This window comes from Wallemia ichthyophaga (genome assembly GCF_000400465.1).
Source record: "Wallemia ichthyophaga EXF-994 unplaced genomic scaffold scaffold10, whole genome shotgun sequence".
Lineage (NCBI taxonomy): Eukaryota > Fungi > Basidiomycota > Wallemiomycetes > Wallemiales > Wallemiaceae > Wallemia > Wallemia ichthyophaga.
The window spans coordinates 77,627-104,025 of NW_008806283.1; the positions used below are offsets into that span (position 1 = coordinate 77,627).

The following is a 26,399-nucleotide window of genomic DNA, read 5'->3' on the forward strand; positions in this document are numbered from 1 at the left end:
TGAGTGTGCGTTATGAACAGGTGATGTGGGCACGTCCACCACTACTGATAAGCTATCGTTACCCGAGCAACCCGACGAGTGAACCCAACTTAGAAAAAATAAATGAATATCAATTGGCTAACAAAAGTCCTTAGTTGTAAACTTGTAATGGATGTAAATGATCGGCATTAAAGAGGAAATTACCAGACATGTCCTCGGCTATTTGTAATCTCGTTAGCACACATATAATATCTTTATTATCCACTCACTCTCTAAAAACTTGGTAGGGTACACCACCAAATTCCCCTTGAGCCGATTAAGCAGCTTCTCCATTGCGTCGATTTCACTCCTCGTATACCCTCCAGATTCAGCCGTCATACTTCCATTACGCATATTTCTCCGGCTTCTCTGTGGCTTTTGCGCATGTGTATCGTCTTCCCCATTACTCCCACTACCCGCACTCGTCATCCCATTCAAATACTTAGAAGACGTCCCGCTGTTTGACCTCTCCATACTCTCCTCCACGATCGGCTTCTTGTGTTTCTCAGCCATCATGCTGAAGTTCTTGAACTGCCTCCAAGTAGTCACCGTATCATCTGGCGTGCAATGGAACACTTTGCGATAGATTTCCGTGTTATATATCGCTGAAGCTATCCAAATGTCCTCAAAGAATTCCTCCGAACACGGATCCACAAAACTATCCTTATCGAAATCTGGTCCTAGGAATGGCATAGAATAGGTATTGCCTCTTGTCAGTGCCTGCGTCGATCTCCTACTGCGGCGCTCGTTCGTTATCGCCGAACTAGTAGTACTGAATCCTCTCGACCGAGTCCGCCTCTCAAGGTTACTGCCACCGCTCTTGTCAGCCGCAGATACAGCCTCCCCATTCTCACGTTTATCCGCTTGGTCCTGCTCCACCTTTTTCGCTATACTCCCATCTTCCGCCATCTCCCCCTTGATTTCGTGATAAGACTTTTTTAGCGCACTCTGCAACCTGTCTATTGGATCAGTTATTTGCAGATCCTCTGCTGCTACATTAGTAGGGTGTCTGTCGTCCTTTGTATGCACGTGGTCGTGCTCAGGCGCCCAGTAATTAGTTCCTTCAGTATTTGCGATCCCTGGCGTGTTAGGATCGGTTGGTCCAGCTGGGGGTGCTGAATTTGTTGATTCAGCTGCTGCTGCTTCTGCTGCTCTCCCCTTAGCCATCTGCTCATTCATATGAAGGTCGTCGACATCAATACCGAGATGCTCTCTCATCAATCTTATTCTCAAAGTGTGATTAAATCTCCCAACTTTGTACGGTCTGCCAGCCATCTCTGAATCTATCATATCAGTGTCGCGGATAATGGAAGCTAACTCCGAATCTCTGTCACCGCGCTGACTGCGCTCGTTGATATTTGCACTTCCTATTATTGTCAATCGATCATCGACAGTCATCGTCTTGGCGTGAATGTAAAGAATCTCCGAAGTGAGGTTACCTGATTTGAATTTACCCCAGTTGCGCAAACTGAAGAAGGTTATGTAGTCGTCAGGATCAATACCCTCCTTGCGAAGTCTAGCAAAGATCGATTGTGCACCGCGACAGATGGATCTGTTCTGACAGTCAACGATCAGTCTTACAGATGAAGCTGCAGGGTTGTCTACCGACTGGGAATAGCCTGGCATGAGAGGAATAATGATACAGGCCCTCCACGTTGTGTTCTCGCGATGTGCGCGAATGATGCGGTTCACTAAAGCATCCCCAATCTGATTCTCAATCACTGTAGTATCCACAATGGTGGATGTAACAAAGAATTGATTTTCGATATAGACAAAGTGTTCACTTTTCTGTATCGCCTTGACGTAGGCATTTTGAATCGAGTGCTCGATCTTATCAGGTGTTCCAATCGACCATGGTCCACAAGAGCGACATATTTGCATCTCGAGTGTACCATTCATCTTTTGCATTTCGAGATCACGGTTGCTGAGGTCGTTTGGTGGTAACAGGAAGGGAAGCTCGCGACTGTGGTGCTTTGTTCGCAAAAGATAGTTCCAGCGCTGAATGAAGTGGCGCGAAAGATCACGCGCTGGTTGACCAATAAGCTGCAAGCCCACATCATGCCATGGCATGCGAGGCGTAGTGCTTCTATCGAACATATCCTCGTATGGCTTGTTGAGGTCGCGGAAATCAGATACACCTGGTATTGAAATAAGTTTGACATCAACACCATTTACTTTTCAACTTACGTGCATTCGAGTAGTCTTTTCCTGGCCAGATATATTCATCTCCGTTTTCACCTCCCTCATCGACACAAATGTGCTGTGGAGTGTCCCATCTACCGAAACAAAGATCTAAGCCACCCATAAATACCATTGTCTGATCAACTACACATAGCTTTTCGTGGTGCGAGAAGTACAATACACCTGTGGTGATATGTGAAGGAGATCTCTGAACCATGATGTTCTCATTCAACGAACGCAGTTTTTGTTTCGTGTAGTTTGAGTCGATAGGCGTAAACTCATTTGAGACTTCTCTATACACAATAACGTAAATTTTGACGCCTTCTGCTGCTTTCCTTTGAAGGAGATTTGTAAGGGTCCATTTAGGATGACCTGGCCTGCGCAGCTGCAGCTCAGGCGATAACCACCAATCGTGAATATATATACTTTCCCGGGCTAATGAAACTGCACGAGACAGCTGCCAGAAGTAGTCGCGTCCATCAATAAGCCATTGTGCACTGACGTTGAGACGAACTGGTGCGAATGAGTCAAATCTGTGAATCTTTGACCATAGTGTGTTATTTTTCATCATCATCATGCTCTGGATAAACTGTTCCATTTGTCTTTCGTTTTTTGCTACGAGCTTCATCCTTCTTTCTGCATTGCGGATATAGAATGTGTGTGTTGAGGTATCTTTAGTCTTGCTCTTTTTCACTTCATTTGAGACGGCGAATTGAGGGTCAGAATCAACGGCATGCTCATTTATATTCTGCTGCTGCTGCTGCTCCAATCTAGCTTCCTCAACACTATCGTCACGATCATGTTCTTGTGAGCTTGATGGACGTGTTTCAGTGCTCTTCATCGTATCTAACCTGGAATCCTTAGGTTGAGAAACTTGGCGTGAGTGAGAGTGACTGTGCAAGTGAGGATGATGGTGCTGAAGGAATGCCTCACCCTCGATAAATGGCGCTCTAATTGCATTAGCTGTTTGTCTGTAGTATCTTTTTGGCCTTTCGATGGAAAAGTCACTATCAATCAAGAAGACGTCATAAACACTTATTGAATGGGCATCCTCGACGCATACCAAGTAGTCGTCTCTGACAATCCACCACTTTGGTTCACGCAACTTCTTAATGCTTATCGCCGAAACAATCGATGGTTGTGCAGAGAGTCTACCGCAGTTATTTGACATGATGCGCAGGTAACCGGCTTTACCTTGACTACCGCCATTCTGGATCAAGCAGACTGTAAGTGCTGAGAACTCAAAGAATCTACAAATGCGGTTGGCGGAGGATGAGAACATTGTGGCACGGATAAGGTCAATGAGGTAGTTTTGTAATGAATCTCTTTGCATTCTAGCGAAATCCGACTTGGAGAGTTCTTTACCTTTGAGTCTGCCCTCCCTTTTGAGTAAGTTAAAGTAGGGTAAGCTTGTTTTTGGGAATTCTGGTAAGCCATCCATCGCTCTTCTGACTGAGGCGACGCGGAAGTGGGTATGTAGACTAACAAAGTCACGTAGTTCGCGATAAATGGTCCATCTTAGGTTGGAATCACCGTACTGACACTGATAAAGGATGTGAGATGTGTAAATAGGGTAATTCTTCAAATTAGCGCACCTCAATTCTAAACATAGCGTGAGTGTTGGAGAGTGGATGAACACTATCGCTGACTCTAATTTTTAAGTGATGGAGAAATACAGGTATACGTGGAGAGTGATGCTCATCGCGATCGAGAGCCATTTTGAGCATCACAGCGGGTAACATACCATACATGCACTCAGTGACCAAGTCAACTTCAGCGCCAGTACGTGGTTGTATAGATTTATGACCAATGATCTTTGATTTGATAGCAGCCCAACGGTGCTTACCAGATTTATCATTCTTGTCGTTGTAAGAAGACCTCCTTGATATCTGGGTGGTAGCATTCTGAAGGCGTGGATAATCTGAGCTGTTTTCCTTCTTTTTCTGGACAGTGTCATCCTGAGACATTGACCTAACTTGTGCTTTGTTTTTTTTCTTTTTTGCGGGTTTTGGGGAGGGATCTTCATCCTCCCACTCGCTGGAAGACTCTAAACCGATAGAGGAAGAGCGTGACTGCTGTGCTGAGTAAACGCCTTTCATTTCATTCTGATTTGGAGCGAACTTTTTAGCGAAAGGGTCGTCTTCTTTACCCGCGAGAGAAGTGGGAGTATCAGGCATATTAAGCAAAAGTCTAGCGCGTGGGTTTGGATGCTGCGAGGTGCCTGCGTATGAGCTCATTGAGAGCGTAGGCGAGGGACGTGAGGAGGAAGGACGCGAGTGTTTTGTAGATTTCATCGGATCCTTTGTATCTAGTGGGGGAAGCGGGGGTGACAGCTTTCCAGAGGACAGCTTCTCTGGCTCTTCGTGTCTGTGGAGTGTGAGCCCGTCATCGTGCAAATCCACGAGAGCTCAACCCACAACGGCAATTGTGTGAGAGTGTTGTCTCTATCATCAATCTGCGTCTTCTGAAGCTCCAGCGTTAAGTCCGCAAGCTTGGTCATCGCCGTGAGTGATCAAGACGCAACCCGCTCTGGGACGCACCACCACGCGCCACCAAGCCATTTGAATGAGAAAATTACTTAAATACGATGAAATACCCGCGTGGATAAAGGACAATCAGTTTATTACGCACGGATATCGCCCTGTCTCCCATTCCATCCGCAATTCACTCTCATCGATATTCGATAGCATTCACAACGAATCTGGTGGGAATAATTACATGGCAATTACTCCATCTAACTCCTACGGCTAGTGAACATACACTCACACCTTTGGGGTGCTGCTTTCTTCGTGTTTTGCTTGTTTGCCTTGTCAACCGATACGAAACACCAAAACTATTCGTGGAAAGACTACGTGGGGTTCTCCACTTTCATCTTATCCGCAATCACCTGCCTCTCTTTCTCCTTTCTCTACCACACTTTCTCTAACCACTCAAAAACACTCGCAAACACTTGGCACGCTTTAGATTACGCTGGTATATGCATCCTCATAGCCGGCAGCTTCATCCCTTCCATCTATTACGGCTTCTATTGCTCCCCTACATCCCAGCTCCTCTACATGGCTGCTATGCTCATCGCTTCCTCTGTCGCTCTCTACATTGTTCTCCACCCCCATTACCGCAGACCTTCTTTCAGGAAGGCGCGCACTAGTGTTTTTATAGCTCTTGGCCTATCCTCTATCCTCCCTATTGTCCATGCCCTTTACATGGACGGCCTCGACGTCCTCCGTCGAACTATAGCCCTTGACTACGTCCTCGCTTCTGGCAGCATGTACATCATCGGCGCTCTCATCTACGCTGCTCGCTTTCCAGAGGCTTATTTCACTCATCGCAACTTCTCTTACTACGGCGCTTCTCATCAGATCTTCCACCTCTTTGTCGTCGCTGCGGCTGTGTGCCACTACTTTTCCATCCTTTCCTCGCAGTCCTTTTACAGCGACCCCGAGTTCGATTACTGTTCCAGGTATGTACACAACTGGCAAATGTAATTCATACACCTACGCATGAAATGTGGATTATTTACAAAACAAAAAGAAAAAAAAAGAAAAAAAGGAATTCATTTTATGTACAAGGTATCATTTCATTCGTCCTCATTCCTATAACCGGCTCTACGCATAGCACCTAGAGTTCTCCTTGCGGACGAAAGGTCCTTCTCGAGCTTGAGTATCTCGACCTGCTGCTCCATCTCCCTGACTTTGAACTCATGCGTGGGTACACTAGCCCAATCGACGTGACCATCTGCGTCTTGTGCTTGCTTGGCTGAAATAGCCTTGACTTGGCGCACGAGAGCTTTGCACGCCTCAGTGACAGCCTTAGCGGCAATTTCGAGTCGTTCCTGCGTCTTGGACATGAAGTTCGCCTTGACGCGCGACGCAGCGACGAGCTGTGCGGTAGCTGCTGCCACTTCATTTGACGCTACGATAAGCTGCTCGAGTGAGTGAGACCCATTCAACACTCCGTCTGCGGCTTCGATGAGAAGATTCGTCGCAAACGCTACAGCCTTGGCAGCTGAAATCAATCCCTCTGTCCATCTGTTGTTGCGTTTGTAGAATTGCTGCGCTGACATGGTAGATCCACGTCCTTGGGCTACTATTTCCTTCTGAGACTCTGTAGCAGCCTGGATGAGACGAGCAATCGCATTCGTTATCGCTAGCGACGCTTCGAGTATTGCATCGTGCACATTCTTGTCTAGACCGGAGTACCTCGTCGTGGTTTCCGCATGCATCATCGATTGTATCCTCTCGGTCGCCGCTTGGATTGCGTTTGCTGCTGCTAACATCTCTCGCTCAACTATATCTCCAATTTCACCACTAGCTTTGGATAACTCTGTGCGGCCTTTAGGAATGGCCATGTCGAGGATATCTGTGAGCTCGTTTAGCGCCTCGCGCGAATCTGAGTTTTTGCGCGCGACAACGAGCGCACGTTGTTCAGAAGGCACCAGAGCAAGACGGAATGACTGCACATCAAGGAAAGCCCTTGCGGCAACATCACCAACTTTCCTAGCACCCTTGATTAGTGCATCGGATGCTTCGTCATCCTTAGTCAGCCTAGTTACTCCCTTGGCATTGAGCAGTATCTCGCAAATAGTTTGAGACAGCTCATTGGCAATCTTGATTACGTCAACGTGCCCAGCTGTCTGCTTGGGTGCTATGAAAGATGTGAAAGTCACTGCAAATTCCGAAGCATCCGCTTGCGCTTTTTCAATCATTGATAGTGTATACTCTGGAGATGCATTCTGGTTTCCAGTCTGGATTGACGACTCAAGCTCGTAATTGACATCATCAATTTTATGCACGCATGCTTGGAAGATACTGTCAATAATCTGCTTTAACTTCTTATCGTGATCAACAATAAGCAAATCAATTTGTGCATTCAGTGCTTGGTCTGATTCTCCCTGTGTTAATTGCATTTCACCGAGTTTGCCGATAGTGGAATCCATTCCTTCTTGAATGATGGCAATCTCCGCATCTTTCTCTTCGCGCACACGCTCCGCTTCACCATTCGCCACGTCAATCTTATGAAGGAGCTCATCGATTTGTATTTGCTTTGAGTGGAGACTATCTTCCAACTCGTTCAATTGTCGATTATATCTGCTGATCATGGAGGAGGTTTCAGTGGAGCGGTGGCGCGTTGCATCCTCTGCTCTCTCATTTGCAAAGTCAAGATCACGACGTAAACGACTATGCTCATCTTTCTGACTTGATTTAAGTCTGTCAAGATCAAAGCGAGCTCTGTCGCGTTCACGTATCATGTCTGCTAGCTCGAGATTCTTTGCTTTGACATCACGTTCCATGCGTTCGTACTGTTTAGTGTTAGCGTGGTGCTTTGTATTGATAAGCGATGACAAACTCACCTTAGTGATTGCCTCCTGAGCAGAATTAGCTTTGAGTTGCATTTGCTTAAATTTCCCAAGCATATCCAGGTGTTCAGTGCGTAGTTGAGAATACAATTTTGCCAGTGCCTCATACTTGTTTCTCCACATGGTAATTTGATCCTGTAAACTCTTAATGAGCTCATCTTTGCCTATCATCTGTGCTCCAACATTGGCATTGATTGCAGCCAACTCCATTTCAAGGGCCTTGACACGCGAGTCATATTGCTGAAGCATCATCTGGTCCCTCTCAAACTGACCTCTCATCTCTAGTAGTTGACGCTCCATATCTGCAGCTGCACCCATGTGCTGCTGTGCCGCTTGCTGTTGTAAAAGCTGTTGTTTTGCCATTTCTTGTTGTTGTTGTTGGAGGAGTTGCTGTTCTTCAAACTCACGCTGCTGATTTTGCATCTGAAGTTGACGTTGAGCTTCCTGCGAGTCACGCTCAGATTGAAGCTTGGCCTGTTGATCTTCATACTCCTTGAGCATACGTGCTTGTTCAGCAATATCAACTGATGGGGTGTCTGGAGCAGTGGGTGGGGGAGCAGGTGACTTTTGCAAAGCTTTCCGCTCAGCCATCTCAGCATGACCTTCCGGATCCTGCCATAAGTTTGGAGGCTCCTGGGGGAGTTGTTAGGTTGGGAAGGGTAAGACAGAGAAAGACGACCCACCTGACCAAGTTTAGGAACGTTGATTAAAGAGGTGAGGTATTTGAGGTTGGAGCATTCGTAGTAAAATTTACGCAATTGATGGTGTTGACCGTTGAAGCGCTGTACGAGAGGTTGAAGGATCTCATCAGCGTTTTCGACACCTGTTGGAATGTGATTGAGTGGGAAGTTAACAGGTTGTTAATTAAAACTAACGTCTGTGCATTGCTCTAAGCATGGAAGTGATGAATCTGTAAATACCATAACTCTCCTTAACGAGAGGAACAAGGGAAGAGATTCTGCACTCATTGTTTGAGATGCCACGGAGGTGCATAAAAACCAGACGCTGGAAAGAATCGATACCGTCTTGAAGATTCATAAGATCGGCAACTGTCTCATATCTAAGTGGGTGAATGAGTGGGGTAAAGCGGGGTAAGAGAACGAAACAAACCCCTCATTAGGATCATCAACGCCTTTGAGAGTGATATACTCAGCGTATTCAAACAAACCATTGAATTCAGGGTGGTTTCTGTGAAAACGCAATTTGGACATGATGAATTGAACGTAAGCTTGAATTAGTGGAGCGTAACCAAGACCAAAGTTGCCAACAGTGCGTGAGCAAGTGTCTAGCCAGCCGATGTGCTGTTGAATTTCGCGTAAAGTCTGAGATGACGTCAGACGTGTGTACTGGGAAGGTATAACGAGAGTCCACACGCACAATTGGATGGCCTTCCTGTACGATTTTGTGCACAACGATAAGAGCTTTGTAAGTTTGAACTTCATCGCTCATAATCGGCTGTACACGTAAACCAGACCAAATGGATTGTGAGGAGTGATAATCCCAAGTGTAAACAATACATTCTGCGATAAGAATGATGAGCTCATGATTGTAATCTAAATAATAAAACTAACTTCTAACGTGCTTCTGCTTTGGTGCAGTCTCATCAGTATTCGTTGCTTTCTTAATATTGAGAGCGAGTTCAGTTTCAGCTTTATCGCGATCAACGGGTCTTGATGGCTGGTGGAAGCTGTCGTGAAATCCCTGCTGCCTTAATCTCGACATGGTGATGGTGGTTGGTGTCAGCCTAACAACCATGAGTGATTTGGAAATTTCAAGACAAGAAAAGCTGGCGAGGGCCAGAAACCATTTGAAGAAGGCTCAGTCGAAGAAAAAGCACTCGAGTAGCGCTTCAAGAGACGTTTCTTCGTTATTCACTACAACTCCAACTGATCAGCCAAATTCTCCTTTATTCTCTCCTACGCTTGATGAATCTGATAAGACGAGCGATTGGGATGCTTTGCAATCCTCGCTTCAGATTCAATCTGATAAGCAGCTTGACGTGGATCAGGCTGCGGATGATTTTGATAAAGGTGATCAAGAGGGTGGATATGATGAGGCGAATGCGGTGGATGGAGTCGATGTAGTGAATTCGAGAGATGCAGGGGATGTGGTTGATACAGGTAATACAGCCGATACATTCGATACACTCGATAAAGCTGAGGAACCGCACGAGAAACGGGAGAATGCACAAGAATCACCCGAAATGCAACGGCAACAACCGCCACTCACAGAAATTTCCTTAGAAGAGCTCAAACAGCAATTAAATGAAGCACACATTGATCATAGCGCGCAAATGAGCGAAAAGAAGAACACAATTGATGCACTTGAAAAGACAATCATTGAACTGAAAAGCAACTCTGGAAATAGCGATGAAGTTAATAATTTAGAGAGGAAATTAGATTCAATACAGGCCCAATTAATGTCGAACAAGCAATCACACCAAGAAACAAATTCAGCATTGCAACATAGTGAAAATGAGCGTAATCAGCAACGAGAGAATATTGATGCAATTGAGCAAAAGCTAAGTCATGCTTCGGAGCAGTTGTTGAGGAGTAAATTGGATAACAAGAGTGTTAGAGATGAGGTGGAGAGGGGTAATTCTGAGATTAAATCTTTGAAGGAGCAACTTAGCGAGCAGCTATCAACAATAAGTAATCTGCAAGAGATGGAAAAGGAGAAAGAGAGGCTATCCACCCTTTCTAGCAATTTGCAAGAGTCAAACGAATCTCTATCTCACCGTCTTTCACAGTTAGAGGAGGAGAATGCATCTCTAAAGCAAACTATAGAAAAGGACGCAGATAGAAAGAGTATCGAGAGTCTCGATAAGGGGGCATCAACAATACCATTGAATACTAATGGACACTTTGTCTCAGCAGCTGCACGCTCACTTATACCAAGCAGCGTGATGCATAAGCGTCGAGAATCGTTGCAGATGCTCAAGATACGTATGGATAGTCACATACAGCCAACACAAATGGACGCCGTCAATGAAGAGAGCCTGCCGCGCAACCAATTTATGACCAACGACGACCCACTCTTCTTCTGTGCAGCTTGTGAGAATGAGAATGACGAGGGAGAAGGGTTGATTGTGTTGTAATGAGAATGAATTTGTTTGATAAGTGAGAATTAACAAGTGAGAATATGAGACATTAGATAGTGCCAGACATTATGGTAACAGACACATCAAACATACCAAACACTCTTGACATATAAATGGTTATAGATTGTTTAATAGTATGACTGAAATGATCTCAGATACGATCGATATAAGAAGAGAGATAAGACAATTTAGATTTAATTATAAAGAATTCGTTTATCGGTTATAGATTTGAGTCATGGAAAATTTTAGGCTTGTTCACCTTGAGCTGGTTCATCTTCTTGCTTAACATCAGATTTCTCTTCTGGCTTTGAATCAGATTCTTGCATGTCCGAAGTCCATAAAGTGAGGTTATCACGTAAGAGTTGCATAATCAATGTGCTGTCTTTGTAGCTTTCCTCGGAGAGAGTGTCTAATTCAGCGATAGCGTCATCGAAGGCTTGCTTAGCGAGGTGACAAGCGCGGTCAGGAGAGTTAAGAATTTCATAGTAAAAGACTGAGAAGTTAAGAGCCAAGCCAAGTCTGATAGGGTGAGTTGGAGGAAGTTCAGTGACAGCGACGTCGGAAGCAGACTTGTAAGCCTCCAAAGAAGCTTCAGCTGATCCCTTTCTACGATCACCGGTAGCGAATTCAGCGAGGTAACGGTGGTAGTCACCCTTCATCTTGTGGTAGAAGACCTTTGATTCACCGGACGCAGCAGAAGGAATGAGGTGGCCATCGAGAACGTCGAGAATGTCTTCACATATCTTAGCCAATTCAAGCTCAATCTTCTCTCTGTAAGACTTAATCATGTGAACTTGAGAATCGTTGCCCTTAGACTCCTCCTTTTGCTCAATAGAGGATACGATTCTCCAAGAAGCTCTACGAGCACCGATGACGTTCTTGTAAGCGACAGAGAGCAAGTTACGTTCTTCAACGGTGAGTTCTTGATCAGAGGAGGCCACCTTCTTCATAGATTCGACCATTTCTGGGTGGATTGTGAGCTGAGAGTGAGACACGTGAAGCACCCACACACCTTCATAACGCTCAGCTTGCTCAGCGAGTTTAGCGAGGTAAACGTGGTCTTCACGGGTTTCAGTCATTTCTACGGGTATTGTTAGGATTTTTGTATTTTTAGTGCGAGTGCGTGTGCGTTGGGTGCAAGTGAGGTGAAGGAAATTCCAGACTTTGACGTTTCATAAAGGAGAAATTTTTAAAGAAATTCAAGAGAGTGGCAGTGGGAGCGTGGTGGCTGTGTGTTGCAGGCAGCCCAGTATCACCACCAAGCTCCCCCACTCCCGCTCACCCACTCTTAAGCCACGTCACCGAAAAACCGCAGTGACGCGTGGATGTATGAATACACCACGCAGCCACCCAATCTCGCACTCCCGCCAACGCCCACGCTTCGCCTCACCCACCTTGTTGTCTGTGTTAGATGGTATTCTGCGTAGGCTTCGAATAATCGATCCATTTCATCAAAGCGTAAAAAAAATTACAAAGTAAAAATCCTATTGTAGGTTATTGTGAGATGTGGAGGGGTCTGGGAGGCATGTTAGCCACTCTGCGCTTGTTACACATTTATACACGTTATCAGTGGTGCTAGCGGGTGGCCACGGCGTAAAGGGGTGTGCAGAGCGGGGAGTGTAATAAATGAATAAATATACTTGTAAAAATGGATTGTATATCAAAATAATTATATCTGCCAAATTGAGCGGCTTAAACAGCGTATATCAGCGTATATGACACGAACCAGGAAAATAGACGGCGTTCGTAGTCTGCTGAGCCATCCAGCTTTGCAGTGTGCACCGAAGTCTAGACCTGTTTATCAGCTTAACCAGCTTAATCGGGTCAACAACCCCTACTGTTAGTAGTGTTCTAATTCAAAAACCACGCTAAAAACACTCCAGTATCGATGCTAGCTACACCACTGCGCTGGTGTGCTGTATCCAAGTACAAATACCCCAGTGCGCTACTCCTGCGCTTCAGAGTGGTCCAAGGTGTGCTACAGCTGCGAGACAAGGCGTCCACCAACAATTCAAACTCACTCGGTAAAGGAATGAGTGTGCTTTGTCGGCGCAGTGCACTCGAGTGTATGCTAAATGACAAGCTCTGGATGAGGTTATCGCGAAATGCGAGTGTACCTAGCCATTTCGTACACGCAGTACAATCGCAGCTGGTGGATGGAGTGGTGGCTGAGTTAGATGGCATTCTGCGTAAGCTGCGCAGTAATTGTGTTGAGCCGGATCAATCGTTTCAATCGGATCACCCAGCGTGGTTAATGCAGCGTCAGACAATCGCTACAACAAACACAACTTTATTCGTCGGTTTCTATATCACTCTGGCATCAACACCAACACACACAGTCCCATTCAGCCGCCTCACTCAAGGAACATACAGCTCACCGATCTACACGTTCAGCGACAAATACGCAGACAAATACCAGCTAAACGCGATTCGTTATCGTCTGAGCAAATTAGAAGAGCAGCTGCGACGCCGGGGATGCAACACTGGCCAAAACACCTCCGACACGTTTGCATTTGGGTTCGGCAGAGTGAGTGATGCACACCTGTCCATCGATCTCACCCCTCTCGCCGTGGCGCTGTGGAGATGTAGAATGTGGCATGAGGATGAGCTGGTTTTAGAGGGTTTTGGGTTGAATAGTGGGGATATTAGGGTGATACGGTAGATTATCAATCAGCATATCAATCAGCACTATCATCATATCATCATCATATCATCAATAATACAGTGAGCAGTGAGTGAATCTTCACAACTGTCTCGTTTAACTATACGAACTGTACGGCGGTGGATTCTCTTGTCCCTGCTGCCTCTCCTCGTTAGCGTCCGCATCAGCACCTCTAGCGGCCATAGCAGCGTGCACGCTATCGTCGTGTACCTGATACGAGTAATCTGGGGTAGGATTGCTGCTGTGATTAGACTCGCTTTCGTATTTAGGCAGGGGTTCATTCTGGGGTGCGTTTGAGTAAGCACCCAGACGCTCTCTGGCTTCTTCAACCCCCTGGTAGAATTCGAAGGTGGATCCCTGGCTGAACCAGACTTTGAGGTCAGCGCCCTGGTTGAAGCCGTTGGAGTAGGTGTGTTGGTTGTAGTCGTTGTCGTTGTTGTCGTTGTCATTCTCACCACCCCGATCACCCCGATCACCCCGATCGTCAATACCGCTGCCACTCCCACCAGGCAGAATAGTAGCCTCCCAACGATTCGCGCCGAGGAGTGGCTGGGCGAGGTAGCCATCAGCGACGTACTGGAGGAGCACACTGAGGCTGCGAATGGATTCGTGGGCGGGTGAGAGAAATACTATACGCTTGTTGGTAAGGAAGATGCTGCCGTGTGCATCATAAACGCGTCCAGGAGCACTGAGGCTGATGCGCAACTGGACGTCGTCGTAGCTGAGTATTATCTTCTCCTCTGTGTGCAGAGTGAGATTGTGACAGTGAGCCAGAATCGAACACCCAACCTACCGGGGAATTCAACGGGTCTTGTGCCGTCTTGATTGGTCATTGAGTTGTTGATTGCAGCCATTGTTGTGGTGGTGGTTAGGGAGTAAGGGGATTAATCAATAATATCAATAATATCAATAATAAAATATAAATGGCTATCCTTGTGTGCATATTCACTCATTCTCACTTCCTGCTTCCCACTCCCACCACCCATGTCCAGATTCATCAGAGGCTCTCTCAGTGGTTTCGCTGTTGCTGCCGCAGCCAGCTACAGCTTTAGTAGTGCTATTGGTGCACGCACTGACTCTATTTCTGCCGAGTGAGTTGCGTCTTCACTCCTCGCACTTCCCACTAAGCCACCAAAAGACTCGCGGAAATACGCGATTTCTATGGCACACACGCACCCCAACCTGACTCTCCCTCTCACAAGAAAGCCTACGTCAAATCCCCAGATGCATCTCTCGCTGAGCTCATCGCGACCAAGTGGAACGACCACATCCTCTCCCTAGTAGCCAGTGCCAGGAGGTTCGACTACTATGAGGCGGGTGACACGATGCTCAACTGGGCTGTCCAGAGTATCCGCGGTGGTAGTCCTAGCCAGGTAGACAAGGTAGACAGCACACTCAACACACCCACACACACCAGTACACCGCAGAAACTTGTATAACAAACCCAGCGCATGCATCCCTAGCTCTATAATTCACAGCCCTCTGTACTCCTCCCAGCCAACCTTCTCCATTTTATCCACCTTAGCGTAGACCTCCTCTTCCAGGCGGTGCTTATACGTGTCGAGAGCATCCAACAAGCGTGGCATGCCCGCTGCAACGATCCTCACCGCGAGAAGACCAGCGTTAACACCCCCGTTAATAGCAACGGTAGCGACGGGGATTCCGCGTGGCATCTGCACGATAGAATGAAGGCTATCGACGCCATCTAGCGAGCTGCCTTTAACGGGTACGCCAATCACTGGGAGTGGGGTCATAGCTGCGATCATACCCGGTAAGTGTGCAGCTCCACCGGCGCCAGCTACTATGCAGCGCACGCCACGCGCGCGCGCACTGTGTGCGAATTGTGCCATGCGCTGTGGTGTGCGGTGTGCAGAAACCACTGTTAACTCATACTCCACGCCAAGCTCACCCAACATGGCTCCCGCCCCGCTCATCACCTTGAGATCCGAGTCACTTCCCATCACTACGCTTACGAGTGGGTGCGATGGGTTAGTGCGTGTGGTGGTCTTGTCGGTTTCAACTTGTTTGATGGACGGTGGGAGGAGTGTGGAGATGTGCGCGAGTGCGCTGGACACCACGCCCGAGCTGGATGACTTACTTGGCAACAGTGCCGTGAGTGTGTCCACATGGTCATGCACACTCGCTGCACTTTCCCCTACTACCGTGACGTGTCCCATCTTGCGTCCCTTCCTACACCCCGCCTTGCCGTATAAATGGACATGAGCTCCCGGCAGAGTGAGCGCTTTACGAGCGAGCTTCATTACTCCCTCTTCCGTCCCATCGTCCCTGCCGAGGAGGTTAACCATAGCAGCGTACGGCACGACCATCTGCGTATCGCCGAGCGGGAGGTCGAGAATAGCGCGGAGATGGTTATCGTACTGGGAGGTAGCACAAGCCTCGATAGTATAATGACCCGAGTTATGTGGCCTTGGAGCTATCTCATTGAGCAGTATCTGTCCATCAGCGAGAAGGAACATCTCCACACCGAAAACACCCGCACCTACGAAAGTGCTGATAGCGTTGGTGGCCACGTCGCGCGCGCGCGACTGCACACTCGCATCAGACGCAAGGAGAGGTGCATACACAACACTGCAAACGCTGTCCTCGTGCACCGTCTCAACGGCGGGATACGCCACTACTTGTCCACCAACTGAACGGACGACCATCACTGCGATCTCGGCAGTGAACGGGGCAAGTTCTTCCACATACAGCCCTCCCTTGCCGGCTGTCTGCGCGAGCGTGCTGACGGCTGTCTGTGCCTCTTGAGCACTCTTGACGAGGTAGTTGCCTTTACCGTCGTAAGCCTGTTTGCGGGCCTTGAGCATGACGGGGAAACCGCTAAGGTGGTTTGAGACGGCGGAGAGGAGCGCGTCAGCGGATTGCTCCTCCAGCGGTACGCTCCTCGCTACGGGGATGCGGTGGTGCATCAAGTGCTCCTTCTGCGTGTACTTGTCCTGGATTGTGCGGATGGTGGATGGTGATGGAGAGACTTGCACGCGCCCGCCCATATCACGCTCTACCTCCTCAAGCACGTCCACGTTAACGTGCTCGATCTCGACTGTGAGGATATCTACGCGCCCAGCAAGCTCTTTGATAGCAGCTGGGTCGTTGAATGAGCCTAAGACGTGGCCTCCCTGCCTATTGGATACCTGCTTGGCCGGTGACTGCGTATCCCCCTCCAACACCACTATATCCAGATTCATCAACTGCCCCGCTTGGATGAGCATTCGGCCGAGCTGTCCCCCGCCGAGGATCCCTATTTTGCGTGTATCGATTGACATTATTTAATTTTATTTTAAATCGATCTTGGTGGTTAGATGGAGAGATACGAGATGGCCATCTCCCTTGCTTCCCGACGACGACGACGATAATTTATTTAAATGGCGCCACACGTACAGCCATCGGAGGTGCGTTGATCTTCTATCCCTGCTGCCGTCTCTCACGCGCTGCAGTTCCTCCGCGATCTCGCTGAGCTGTTTGAGCGGGTGAGTGGGAGTGTGAGCAGTGGCAGTGGCAGTGGCACTGTATTCCTCACGCAGAAACGCTACCAATACCACGATAAAGAAGGTGCAGAAATGGATATCGACGCAGACAGCCCAAATCCCGCGCAATTCCATGTTCTCCTCAGAGCTACTGCCCAAATAGACGATAAACAGTACAAATCAGCCACGCGCATCCCTTCTGACCAGCTCGATGGCTTTGTTGCGCACTACAACTCTCTCCTCCACGCCCACCTTCACTCCAATCTCCGCAAGAGAGACAGGAAGAGAGAGAAACGTAAGGCGGATATTGCCGCTGTGAGGAAACGCAGACTAGAGACGCCCGTCGATATACCCCACTCTAAACGCGGTAGCGGGAGGCGTAAGTTTCAACGTAAAGTTAAAGCTGAACAGAGGAGGCTAGCTGCTTTGCACACGGTAGCAAGTGGCACGAGTGGGCAGAATACTTTGAAAATTCCTTAAAATCACTGAAATTGATGGATATCGCTTTTTACATGACAGATTCATTCATCGATAGGCCATAGATGATCTCCACGCACTCGCCGTTGTTATCCGGCGTGCTTGGTCGTATGTTATGGCTCCTTGACGGTATTGGACGCCGGCATCATCTGTTGCATCTGTTGCATCATCGTCAGCACCCCCACCTAGCTGCTCTTCTATCATTTCCTCCTCATCAGAATCATTCATCGTGTCGTCACCCCCTCTGACCCCGCCAAACGACGCCGAGGTGCTGCCGACGGGTGTAGCCATGATGCTCGTCTGTTGAGGAGATGCCTCGAATGCAGCGAATGAAGACAGAGGCTTGCGTGAGTGTGAAGCACTAGCACTACTACCACTTGCAGCACTTGCACCGCGTGGTGGAAGTGCAGGTGCACCTGTTGTGAAAGAATATGAAGGTGGAGACGCGTAACGCTGCGAGAGATACTTATCAGTGAAACGCGATCCCGGTACCTAATCAAGTGAATTAACCAGCATATCAACTACACAAACACTCTAACGCACCCTTTTCACGACCCCTTTCGCCTCCTGTAACCCCGCTACACCCCTCCATACCTGAAAGTTATGTTCAGCTTCCGGGCTATCTCTGTAGATGTTCTCTACGTGTATCCTTCCCGTATTTTCATTCCTTAACATGAGAGTTTCGTGGAGTGCGCGTGCGACATCGTCGACGCTCTCATGCATCCCGTGTACGCGCTCGGCGACCGCCCCACCCACTTCTCCGATAAGTCTCTCCATATCCATCTGTTCAAGGGCACTGCCGATGATGACCTGAGCGAGGAAGCTGGCGGAAACGAGAGGAATGAGCAGCCCGCCCGTGAGATCGGCGAGTGCGCGAAAGAAGTCGGTCGCATACTGGTACCCGCTCAGAGCAGGCTCGCAAGCGACTACGAAGAGCGTTATAGAGGAGCTCGCCATTGCGCGCGCTAGTTGAAGCGGGTCGTAGCCGCAGGGAGAGCCGTCGGGAAAGCCATCACCATACTCCCCTATACCGTGAGGTGGAGCATCCGCTACGAGCACTGCCATCTTGCTCGCATGCGCCCGCCATGGCATCGCATATACCGCCTCGCGCATAGCTATCGTTACACCTTCTGGCCCGTCGCCGCCGCCGGATGCATAGAGCGACCTGTACACGGTGTAAGCGTAAGCCAGTGTACTTTTAATGATAAAGTGATGCACTGATGCTCATGTCGTCATCCAACTTGAGCCCCTATCACTCACTGCTACCTACTTGAGATTCTCGCGCATTTCGTCATAGTCGTGCGTAAAGCCAAAGTTCTTGAATTCATACGTGTAGTCCTGTGGTTTGCTGTCCTGGGAGGGGTGAGAATGCGTTAAGACACGCAGTGACACCAACTCGGTAGGAAATCAAACCCAATCTCAACGCGGACTCGCCGATCAGCTTCTGTGAGTGTATAATAGACTGGCATATATCGATAACGTTCTTTGTGGCGTTGTCGAGGTAGCTGCCCATACTACCGGTGGAATCCATGATGAAGAGTAGATCGCTGGGTATTTGAATGAGGAGAATACGATAATATATATTCATCCACGTACATGCTTGTGCTGGTGTCGTTGACGTGTATATCCTCGTATCCAGCCTTCTGGGGCAAGTCAACGCCTGGAGAAGCGTGGTAGAGCGGGATAGCGGGCGGAGTGGGAGTATCAGTATCAATGTCCTTGTAATTGGTGAGTGGTTTATGCGTGGTGCGTGGTGCTCCCTATACACACCATTTGATAGTGGTGGAATGGGGGCAAGCGGTTAATTACCCACCACCACCACACCACCATGGATAACAAGCGTAGAAACGATGAATCCCAGGAACATCAATCGCAATCCAAGAAACCGAGAAGGAAGAACGTATCCAGCGCGTGCTTGTATTGCAGGAGAAGCCACATGACTTGCGATCAAGGAAGGCCGTGTCAGCGATGCATAAAGCGTAACATACCCCACTTATGCCACGATCCACCTAGCAAGAAGGATGATAATGATTTGGATTCATTCGATGCACATACTCAGCCCATACAGCCCACTCAGTCCACTTTAGTACAGCCCCCACCAACCAATACCAGCCTTGGCTTTGATTTGGAGTTCGGCGGTAGCTTGGATGACTTGCTCAACGCACTTGGAATGCCTGAAAATCTTCATCCCAACTCAATGTCTAACAATATACCTTACGCAGCGGCATCCACTAGCACCACCAACACTAATGGTATATCCCGTGCTCAAACTCCAAGCTACATACAGAACCCGAAACACCGCTTCTTCTTCACTGCTGCTAATCCACCGATCCATTCCACCAGGGAGGAGCGACTGAAAGCTGTCCTTACTGCTAAACACGAAGCTGGTCTACTTAAACCATTTAATTACGTCAATGGCTACGCTAAGCTTGGTAACTACCTTAACCAATCTGTTTCACCGCGAAATCGAGTGAAAATTCAATCATATTTGTCACGTATCAGATCACAATTCGCTAACATCGCTTCTAATCTCTCGGAATGGGATCTCACAACTACAGAAGAGAGTTTTGAGAGACTGCTACTCGATTACGATAGAGTCTTCTCCATGATCGCCCTACCTAGCTGCTGCTGGAGACGAACAGGTGAAATATACAAAGCTAATAGGGAATTCGCAGATATAGTGGGTTGTGACGTCGATACACTAAAGACTGGCGAAATCAGCGTACACGAGTTACTCGACGAGGACAGCTTGACAAATTACTGGAGCAAATACGCTCAGTTGGCATTCAATTTCGAGAGTAAAGGTGTTCTTACTGCCGGATCGCTTATCAATAAACACAACTCCGCCTCGATTCCTTGCAATTTTAGCTTCAATATTCGCAGAGATGCGTTTGGAATACCGCTCATGATCGTCGCAAACTTTATGCCACTGTCGTAATTAGCATTATGGCATTATGTATTCAATTAAGAGGTAGCGAGTAGGTTACAAGATCCGTATCGCTAGGCGTGTTGGCGTTATCAAGAAATTTCAAATGTAAATATAAATTGAGTAATCAGGAGTAATTTGAGTTGATGATCATTAAGTGAGCCAGACGACTAAGCAATCCCTGCTCAGTGTTTGAGGTGCCAAAATTATGCGGAGATAGGACCACTTGAGGAGCGCGATCTCACTGAGATGACGATGATGACAATCATAGCGAGGAAAATGAGTACTTTGAGGATGTTAAGTGGATGAGACATAAAATTTTCAAGCGGACAACTCACCAGTGTCAATCCACGTGAGACCCAAAATGGCGTTGAGGTGGTGACAATAAGTGTAGTCTGCGAATTTGCAGCTGACACCGCCACCAAGCTCAGCAGTGATCGCAGCAGCACCTGCAAGCCAAATACAGAAGGTGAGAACGACCCAAATGAGGCTGAAGTGGTTAGATGGGGAGAGTGGATCGATGAGAGACTTACTGTGACGCAACGCTCAATAGAACACCGCCAGAACCCATTGGAACAGCGAGGAATCCAACGAGATAAGCGGAGGCAGTCACTATAGTCCATAGTGAACAGACTGTGGCGGGTGACGGTGAGAATTTTCACAGCGTATAAAAGACACCACGCACACAAGATGTATCTGACAGTGTTGGAAACGCCCTCGCTTAGGAAGCTGTCGTCGCTGTTGTAACGATCAACGAGGAAAGCGGAGATGGACATGAGGACGATGGAGAAGAGAATGAGGACGCCAAAGTAAATTGGGTGACCCTTCTTGATTGCTGTTTCTGTGGCCATTTTAAGATAATTCGATTATTTCGATGGTGGTCGTTGTGGATCAACAATTTTTGGTGACGCCGGCTCCAATTTAATCTTTGGTCGGTGGGAAAGGCGATGGACTGACGTGATGTGTGTGTGATATGATATCGCTCATTGCTTGTAGATTCTGTATGCTTTGTGTGCCTTGTGTACTCCCCCTATCGCCCTCGTCTGCGTGTCGTTCACCCCTATAGGCTCGCAAAACGGCGAAAGTTAATTAGAAAAGAGATGGCTGGTGATAGCGTGAATATTTTCAATTCCTTCATTCCTTCATTTGTTTCCTCTTCTCCGATGATTCCCTCTCCTCGTTTTCCCCCATCAGCCATGGTCAAGCGCAAATCAGAGGCAGCAGACACGGCAAACACGCCAAACGCGGCAGACGCGGCATCTGTACTCAAATCGGCCTCATCCAAGAAGCACAAAACTTTCGACGACGCTGGCAGTACCAACAACGGCGCTGAGATCGACTTTCCTAGAGGCGGCGGCACTGGTCTTACCAACCTCGAAACAGCACAAGCCAAGCAAGAGGGTAGAAGGGATGCCGATAGGGATGTTTCCTCCAAAAAGAAGCCAGCAAAGGTGCGTCCATTCCCCTTCAAATCGTGCAATTCTAACACACTCGACAGAAGCCAGCAGCGAAGAAGCCAAAGAGAGATACTCAGAATGATAATGCTATCACTGATAAGATTAGAGTCGAGCATCTCAACTACAAGCGGGCTGTGCCTGGTCTCAAAGTACTCGCACAAATCATTCAAATTACTCCAATCGAGCTTATCGTATCTCTCCCAGAGCAGCTCCTTGCTCACATTCCCATTACAAACATTTCTACACACTTCACAAACCGTTTGGATAACGCGATGAACGATGACAGTGACGATGACAGCGACCAAGAAGAAGACGCATCCGATAAAGAGGACGACTCTCTCCCTGAGCTAGATGATCTTTTTCATGTCGGTAGCTGGGTGCGTGCCGTCGTTTTACACACCCACAAAGACACAAACTCAGGCAGAGTCAAGAAGGAAGGCGAGGAACTCATTAAAGCTTCCCGCAAGCTAGAGCTCACCCTCGATCCACGTAGTGTTAACGAAGGCCTCACCGCTAAAGACTTTGTCAAGGATTTCACCACCGTCGGTGCTGTCAGAAGTGTTGAGGATCACGGTTATCTGATTGACCTCGGTGTGTCCGACGTTGATGGTTTCGTCAGCAGTAAAGAAATGAACAAGAGCGGCTTCGATAAAGCCATCGCTGCCCAAGTTGGCGCTTTACTCCCACTGACAGTCACCAGCAAAACAAACAAAGTCGCAAACCTCACTCCTAACTTACATACTTTCGCTAAATCTTACATGAACGAGGCTAATACGCTCGAGTCTGTCATTCCTGGTGTACTGCTCAACGCTATGGTCACCGCTGTTCTTCCCGCCGGTCTCAATGTCCGTTTCTACGGTTTCTTTGACGGTACAATCAGTAGAGATCATATCCCATTTGAAAAAAAACCTCTGTCGGAGCGTTTCCCTGTGGGTAAGAAGATCAAAGCGAGGGTGGTGTTCGATCATCCAACGAGTAACCCCAAGCGGTTCTCCCTATCGCTCCTCCCCCACATTGTACACCTCACCAACAGTTTGACGGAAGAGAGCGAGGATGGACAAACAATCTCAGACGCTTTCGCCAGAGGTAGAGTAGTTGAAGGTGTCCAAGTCATCATGGTCGAGAGTGAGAAAGGATTGTTTGTGACTATACCTGATAGTACACTCATTGGATTCATACATATCTCGCAAATTGCAGACGACCACACTCCCTCCCTCAGTAGCAGCAGTGGAGCTACGAAAGTGGGTAGTACGCACACAGCGCGTGTCGTCGGAATAAGCTATGTTGATAAAGTAGTTCAACTCAGTATCAAGCCGAGCGTGCTACACAAGACGTTCATGAAAGTTTCAGATGCACAAGTGGGAGCTGTTGTAGATGGCACAGTGCGCAAGATGGCCGACGACAGGATGTTCGTATCGATTAGTGGCAGTGTGGATGCTATAGTGTGGCCAGTACATTACTCAGATGTGAAGCTCAAACATCCCGAGAAGAAATACAGACCGGATATGAAAGTCAAGACGCGTATCTTGTCAGCGGAAGCTGACAAGAATAGAATTACGGCTACATTGAAGAAAACACTCGTTAAGAGTGACCTCCCTATCGTCACTAGCTACGATCGCTCTCAGAAGAACACTATCACTCACGCTACCGTCTCCTCAATTAAAGAAAAAGGAGCTATTCTGGAATTTTACAATAACGTCAGAGCTTTCTTGCCAGTGGGAGAGATTAGCGAGAGTTACACTAAACATGCTCAGGATGCACTGCATATCGGACAGGTCGTCAAGGTAGTCATTATCAAGGTAGAGACTGAAGAGGGGAGAATGATGGCCAGTATACGTAAAACGGTGCCTAAGGAGGAGCGAGATGCTTTGGTGAAGGAGAGAAAGTCTGAGAAAAAGGAGGTGAATGAGGAGATGAAGGTGAAGGAGGACGAAGGAGAGCAAGTTGCAGGTGACGAGGATATCGATATTGATAACGCAATAAACGAAAATAGTCAATCTGAATCAGACGGCGAAGCTGTTGGGTTGCAAGTCGAGGAGGAAAGCTCCGATGAGGAAGACGACGATGTAACGATGGAAGACACCACCAACAAGAAGCCCAAAAAGACTACAAAAGACGTCGATTCTCTGAGTACTGGTGGATTCAATTGGGATGGAGAGAACGACAAGAAAGACTTAGAACAAGAAGGCACTAACTCAGACGACTCTGACTCTGACAGCGACGCCTACTCTGACGCTAATGACGACGGTAAGCGCAAAAAGAAGCGCAAATCGACGAAGCACTTTGAGGGAGATCTCACCGCGACAATGAACGAAAAGCCGCCAGAATCCTCCAACGACTTTGAGCGACTACTTCTCGGTTCGCCCAACTCATCCTACGTGTGGATTCAGTATATGTCATTCCAGCTCAACCTCAGTGAGATAGACAAAGCACGTGAGATTGCCCAGCGTGCACTCAAGACCATCGGGTTCAGAGAGAGTCAAGAGAAGTTCAATGTATGGATAGCGCTACTTAACCTGGAAAACACATTTGGGGATGAAGATACATTTGATAAGACATTCAAGGAGGCTGTAAGCTACAATGATCCACTCACAATGCACATGAAGGTGGCGGATATACTCGAGGCGAGTGAAAAATATGACAATGCGAATGAAGTTTATGTGAAAGCGACCAAGAAATTCGGCGCTCATATCATACTCTGGGTGAATTACGCTGAGTTTAAATTCCGCGTGGAAGATGCGAATGGAGCGAGAAGTCTGTTGACGAGGTCGCTCAAATCGCTCGACAAGAGGGATCGTGGGTTTAGCTGACTTAATTTATTAGCAACAAGACTAACAAACAACCTACAGACGTCGCGTGTATTTCTAAATTCGCTCAGTTGGAGTTCAAAGTGGGCGACGCCGAGCGCGGGAAGACAATATTCGAGGGTATTATAGAAAGCCACCCTAAGCAACTCGACCAGTGGTTCGTGTATATAGACATGCTCGCGCGGACAGAGGATGTGGCTGGTCTGCGCAATGTGTTTGAGAAGCTCCTTGCGCTCAAGCTGTCTACTAAAAAGGCAAAGAGTGTTTTCAAGAAGTGGCTCACCATAGAGAAGGAGATTGGTGATGAAAATGGTGTGAGGGATGTCAAGCAGCGTGCCGTCGCGTGGAATGAGCAGCGTGAACAACATGGCCAGCACGATGAATAATTAGTAGATGGAGAGGGAGTGTATTTATTTATTTAATCCATTTATAGATGCATATTACAAAGTGCTCAGATTACATCTCCTCCGTCCATCCCTGGATAGCACTAATAGCGAGCTCTTGGGGAACAGGTCTGAATCGACTCCAGCTGTCTTCTATGTTCAAACTCTCTCCCTGTGTGTCGACACCGAGCATATTCGAGTGCCACGCCTTAGGTCTACTACCATCGACAAACAAGAAACCCAAACCCATTAAAAACGGCGACTGCTTATACCACAAAGCTGCGACTCTATCAAAGTAAGTGGCTAATTGACCATCTGGTTTGGTAGTAGAGCCGCTATTACCAGAAGGGGCATCTGGCATACCTTTTTCCGAGGCGTATGTAAGAGTGACAGAAACTAAATTTGGGAGGTGATCGATGAACGCGCAGCTGAAGCGAATCTCACCAACGAGACGTTCCTCGAGTGTAAGTTCAGGCGGAGCGAGGGCATTAGTGTTACCTATAGCTAGGCTGGAGAGTGTGTTTTTGAAAGGAGCGAGAGAGCTAACGATGTCAAGGAAGTCCATAGTGAAGAGTGTTTCATAGGCGAAGGATGTGAGGGGACGTCCCTCCAATACTTTTAGTGTAGACTGCACTTCCTCGAGACTCGAGTCACCGTCTTTATGTGGGATGTAGCGCAATCTCTTGAGACCCGGTGCGGTACCGTCGCTGCCAAGCTCCACTATATCGTCGGAACGACCCTCGAAAAGTTCCAACAGAGGCAGTGAGCCATCTGGCAAGTCTTCCAGGGCTTCCGAAGACTCAAGTTGGTCGTTGGGGAGGCGCAATTGACGTAGGTTGCGGGAATTCTCGAGACAGCTTCCTAGCACGGATTTGTTGGGGATGGAGCCTCTGATGGAGAGCGATTCGAGAGTGTGGATGGGTGGTAGGCGAAGATCACTCCACAAACCCTCGTTAGTAAGAATGGAGAGATCTTTGAGCTTCCTGAGAGTAGCTAAGGAATAGAGAAGTCGCTGGAATGACTCTTTCTCGGCGTGTGTCCACGTCGATGGACTGATAAGCTGGATAGCAACAGACTCGAGCTTTTGTAAACGTACTATCAATTCAGATAGCTCAGAATGGTCTGCTATGTCCATGCTGGAATCCAGCTCACGTTTCAAATCAGATTCTTGTTGGGTGGTTGGATTGCCTACGACTAAAGAAAGGTGGTGTACGGACTGGCAGTTGCGGGAAGAGAATAGGCCGGATTGAATGACTTTTGAGGTGTAGACGCCAGCTTCAAGGCTGAACAAACGCAGTTGGATGTTACTCAGGATAATGCTCTTGGATAGTTCAAGTAAGCGCTTGTTGGTTGTTCTAAGAGAGTAGACAGAGTCCAAGTCAAGGTAATCGTCTATTATATGGCTAATAATTTCATCGGGCAGGTCCAGGAATCCTCTCATGGTTGTTATGTGCCTGGGGAGACCAGGAGAGACACCAAGCGAGAAGGCAGAAGTTTTTAATGTTTGATAGGAATAAAGATTAGATATAAGATAAGGTAGAAACGTATTG

General features: G+C 47.8%; 15 protein-coding genes across 15 annotated transcripts; 7 read left to right on the top strand and 8 right to left on the bottom strand.

Moving 5' to 3' along the window:
- Nucleotides 1-130: 130 nt before the first annotated feature.
- Nucleotides 131-4,699, bottom strand: J056_000467 (uncharacterized protein; the record flags this gene model as incomplete). Its single annotated transcript, XM_009270095.1, has 5 exons — nt 131-198; nt 249-2,156; nt 2,206-3,742; nt 3,795-4,566; nt 4,617-4,699. The coding sequence occupies 5 exons, from the start codon at nt 4,697-4,699 to the stop codon at nt 131-133; spliced, it is 4,368 nt and encodes a 1,455-aa protein (XP_009268370.1).
- Nucleotides 4,700-4,764: 65 nt separating this feature from the next.
- J056_000468 (ADIPOR-like receptor) lies at nt 4,765-5,684 on the top strand (the record flags this gene model as incomplete). Its single annotated transcript, XM_009270096.1, has 2 exons — nt 4,765-4,903; nt 4,951-5,684. 2 exons carry the CDS (start codon nt 4,765-4,767, stop codon nt 5,682-5,684), a joined length of 873 nt encoding a protein of 290 aa, XP_009268371.1.
- Nucleotides 5,685-5,776: 92 nt separating this feature from the next.
- On the bottom strand, nt 5,777-9,277 carry J056_000469 (Endocytosis protein end4; the record flags this gene model as incomplete). The annotated part of the gene is made up of 7 exons (XM_009270097.1): nt 5,777-7,498; nt 7,550-8,188; nt 8,239-8,378; nt 8,431-8,615; nt 8,666-8,877; nt 8,933-9,075; nt 9,127-9,277. The coding sequence occupies 7 exons, from the start codon at nt 9,275-9,277 to the stop codon at nt 5,777-5,779; spliced, it is 3,192 nt and encodes a 1,063-aa protein (XP_009268372.1).
- Nucleotides 9,278-9,308: 31 nt separating this feature from the next.
- J056_000470 (uncharacterized protein) lies at nt 9,309-10,652 on the top strand (the record flags this gene model as incomplete). The annotated part of the gene is made up of 1 exon (XM_009270098.1): nt 9,309-10,652. One exon carries the CDS (start codon nt 9,309-9,311, stop codon nt 10,650-10,652), a length of 1,344 nt encoding a protein of 447 aa, XP_009268373.1.
- A 248-nt stretch (nt 10,653-10,900) lies between these two features.
- Nucleotides 10,901-11,734, bottom strand: J056_000471 (14-3-3 protein-like protein; the record flags this gene model as incomplete). Its single annotated transcript, XM_009270099.1, has 2 exons — nt 10,901-11,619; nt 11,668-11,734. The coding sequence occupies 2 exons, from the start codon at nt 11,732-11,734 to the stop codon at nt 10,901-10,903; spliced, it is 786 nt and encodes a 261-aa protein (XP_009268374.1).
- A 636-nt stretch (nt 11,735-12,370) lies between these two features.
- Nucleotides 12,371-13,317, top strand: J056_000472 (uncharacterized protein; the record flags this gene model as incomplete). The annotated part of the gene is made up of 2 exons (XM_009270100.1): nt 12,371-12,494; nt 12,539-13,317. 2 exons carry the CDS (start codon nt 12,371-12,373, stop codon nt 13,315-13,317), a joined length of 903 nt encoding a protein of 300 aa, XP_009268375.1.
- Nucleotides 13,318-13,413: 96 nt separating this feature from the next.
- Nucleotides 13,414-14,171, bottom strand: J056_000473 (uncharacterized protein; the record flags this gene model as incomplete). Its single annotated transcript, XM_009270101.1, has 2 exons — nt 13,414-14,057; nt 14,111-14,171. The coding sequence occupies 2 exons, from the start codon at nt 14,169-14,171 to the stop codon at nt 13,414-13,416; spliced, it is 705 nt and encodes a 234-aa protein (XP_009268376.1).
- A 130-nt stretch (nt 14,172-14,301) lies between these two features.
- On the top strand, nt 14,302-14,756 carry J056_000474 (uncharacterized protein; the record flags this gene model as incomplete). The annotated part of the gene is made up of 2 exons (XM_009270102.1): nt 14,302-14,408; nt 14,456-14,756. The coding sequence occupies 2 exons, from the start codon at nt 14,302-14,304 to the stop codon at nt 14,754-14,756; spliced, it is 408 nt and encodes a 135-aa protein (XP_009268377.1).
- Nucleotides 14,757-14,789: 33 nt separating this feature from the next.
- J056_000475 (Phosphoribosylaminoimidazole carboxylase) lies at nt 14,790-16,598 on the bottom strand (the record flags this gene model as incomplete). The annotated part of the gene is made up of 1 exon (XM_009270103.1): nt 14,790-16,598. The coding sequence occupies one exon, from the start codon at nt 16,596-16,598 to the stop codon at nt 14,790-14,792; it is 1,809 nt and encodes a 602-aa protein (XP_009268378.1).
- Nucleotides 16,599-16,697: 99 nt separating this feature from the next.
- Nucleotides 16,698-17,279, top strand: J056_000476 (uncharacterized protein; the record flags this gene model as incomplete). The annotated part of the gene is made up of 2 exons (XM_009270104.1): nt 16,698-16,724; nt 16,770-17,279. 2 exons carry the CDS (start codon nt 16,698-16,700, stop codon nt 17,277-17,279), a joined length of 537 nt encoding a protein of 178 aa, XP_009268379.1.
- Nucleotides 17,280-17,324: 45 nt separating this feature from the next.
- Nucleotides 17,325-19,143, bottom strand: J056_000477 (Alpha-protein kinase vwkA; the record flags this gene model as incomplete). Its single annotated transcript, XM_009270105.1, has 6 exons — nt 17,325-17,768; nt 17,820-18,441; nt 18,547-18,629; nt 18,673-18,823; nt 18,873-19,036; nt 19,090-19,143. The coding sequence occupies 6 exons, from the start codon at nt 19,141-19,143 to the stop codon at nt 17,325-17,327; spliced, it is 1,518 nt and encodes a 505-aa protein (XP_009268380.1).
- Nucleotides 19,144-19,212: 69 nt separating this feature from the next.
- Nucleotides 19,213-20,214, top strand: J056_000478 (Regulator of drug sensitivity 2; the record flags this gene model as incomplete). Its single annotated transcript, XM_009270106.1, has 1 exon — nt 19,213-20,214. One exon carries the CDS (start codon nt 19,213-19,215, stop codon nt 20,212-20,214), a length of 1,002 nt encoding a protein of 333 aa, XP_009268381.1.
- Nucleotides 20,215-20,408: 194 nt separating this feature from the next.
- J056_000479 (uncharacterized protein) lies at nt 20,409-21,053 on the bottom strand (the record flags this gene model as incomplete). Its single annotated transcript, XM_009270107.1, has 4 exons — nt 20,409-20,488; nt 20,541-20,692; nt 20,736-20,835; nt 20,888-21,053. The coding sequence occupies 4 exons, from the start codon at nt 21,051-21,053 to the stop codon at nt 20,409-20,411; spliced, it is 498 nt and encodes a 165-aa protein (XP_009268382.1).
- Nucleotides 21,054-21,398: 345 nt separating this feature from the next.
- On the top strand, nt 21,399-24,852 carry J056_000480 (rRNA biosis protein rrp5; the record flags this gene model as incomplete). Its single annotated transcript, XM_009270108.1, has 3 exons — nt 21,399-21,653; nt 21,701-24,455; nt 24,509-24,852. 3 exons carry the CDS (start codon nt 21,399-21,401, stop codon nt 24,850-24,852), a joined length of 3,354 nt encoding a protein of 1,117 aa, XP_009268383.1.
- Nucleotides 24,853-24,922: 70 nt separating this feature from the next.
- J056_000481 (uncharacterized protein) lies at nt 24,923-26,290 on the bottom strand (the record flags this gene model as incomplete). The annotated part of the gene is made up of 1 exon (XM_009270109.1): nt 24,923-26,290. The coding sequence occupies one exon, from the start codon at nt 26,288-26,290 to the stop codon at nt 24,923-24,925; it is 1,368 nt and encodes a 455-aa protein (XP_009268384.1).
- Nucleotides 26,291-26,399: the final 109 nt, after the last annotated feature.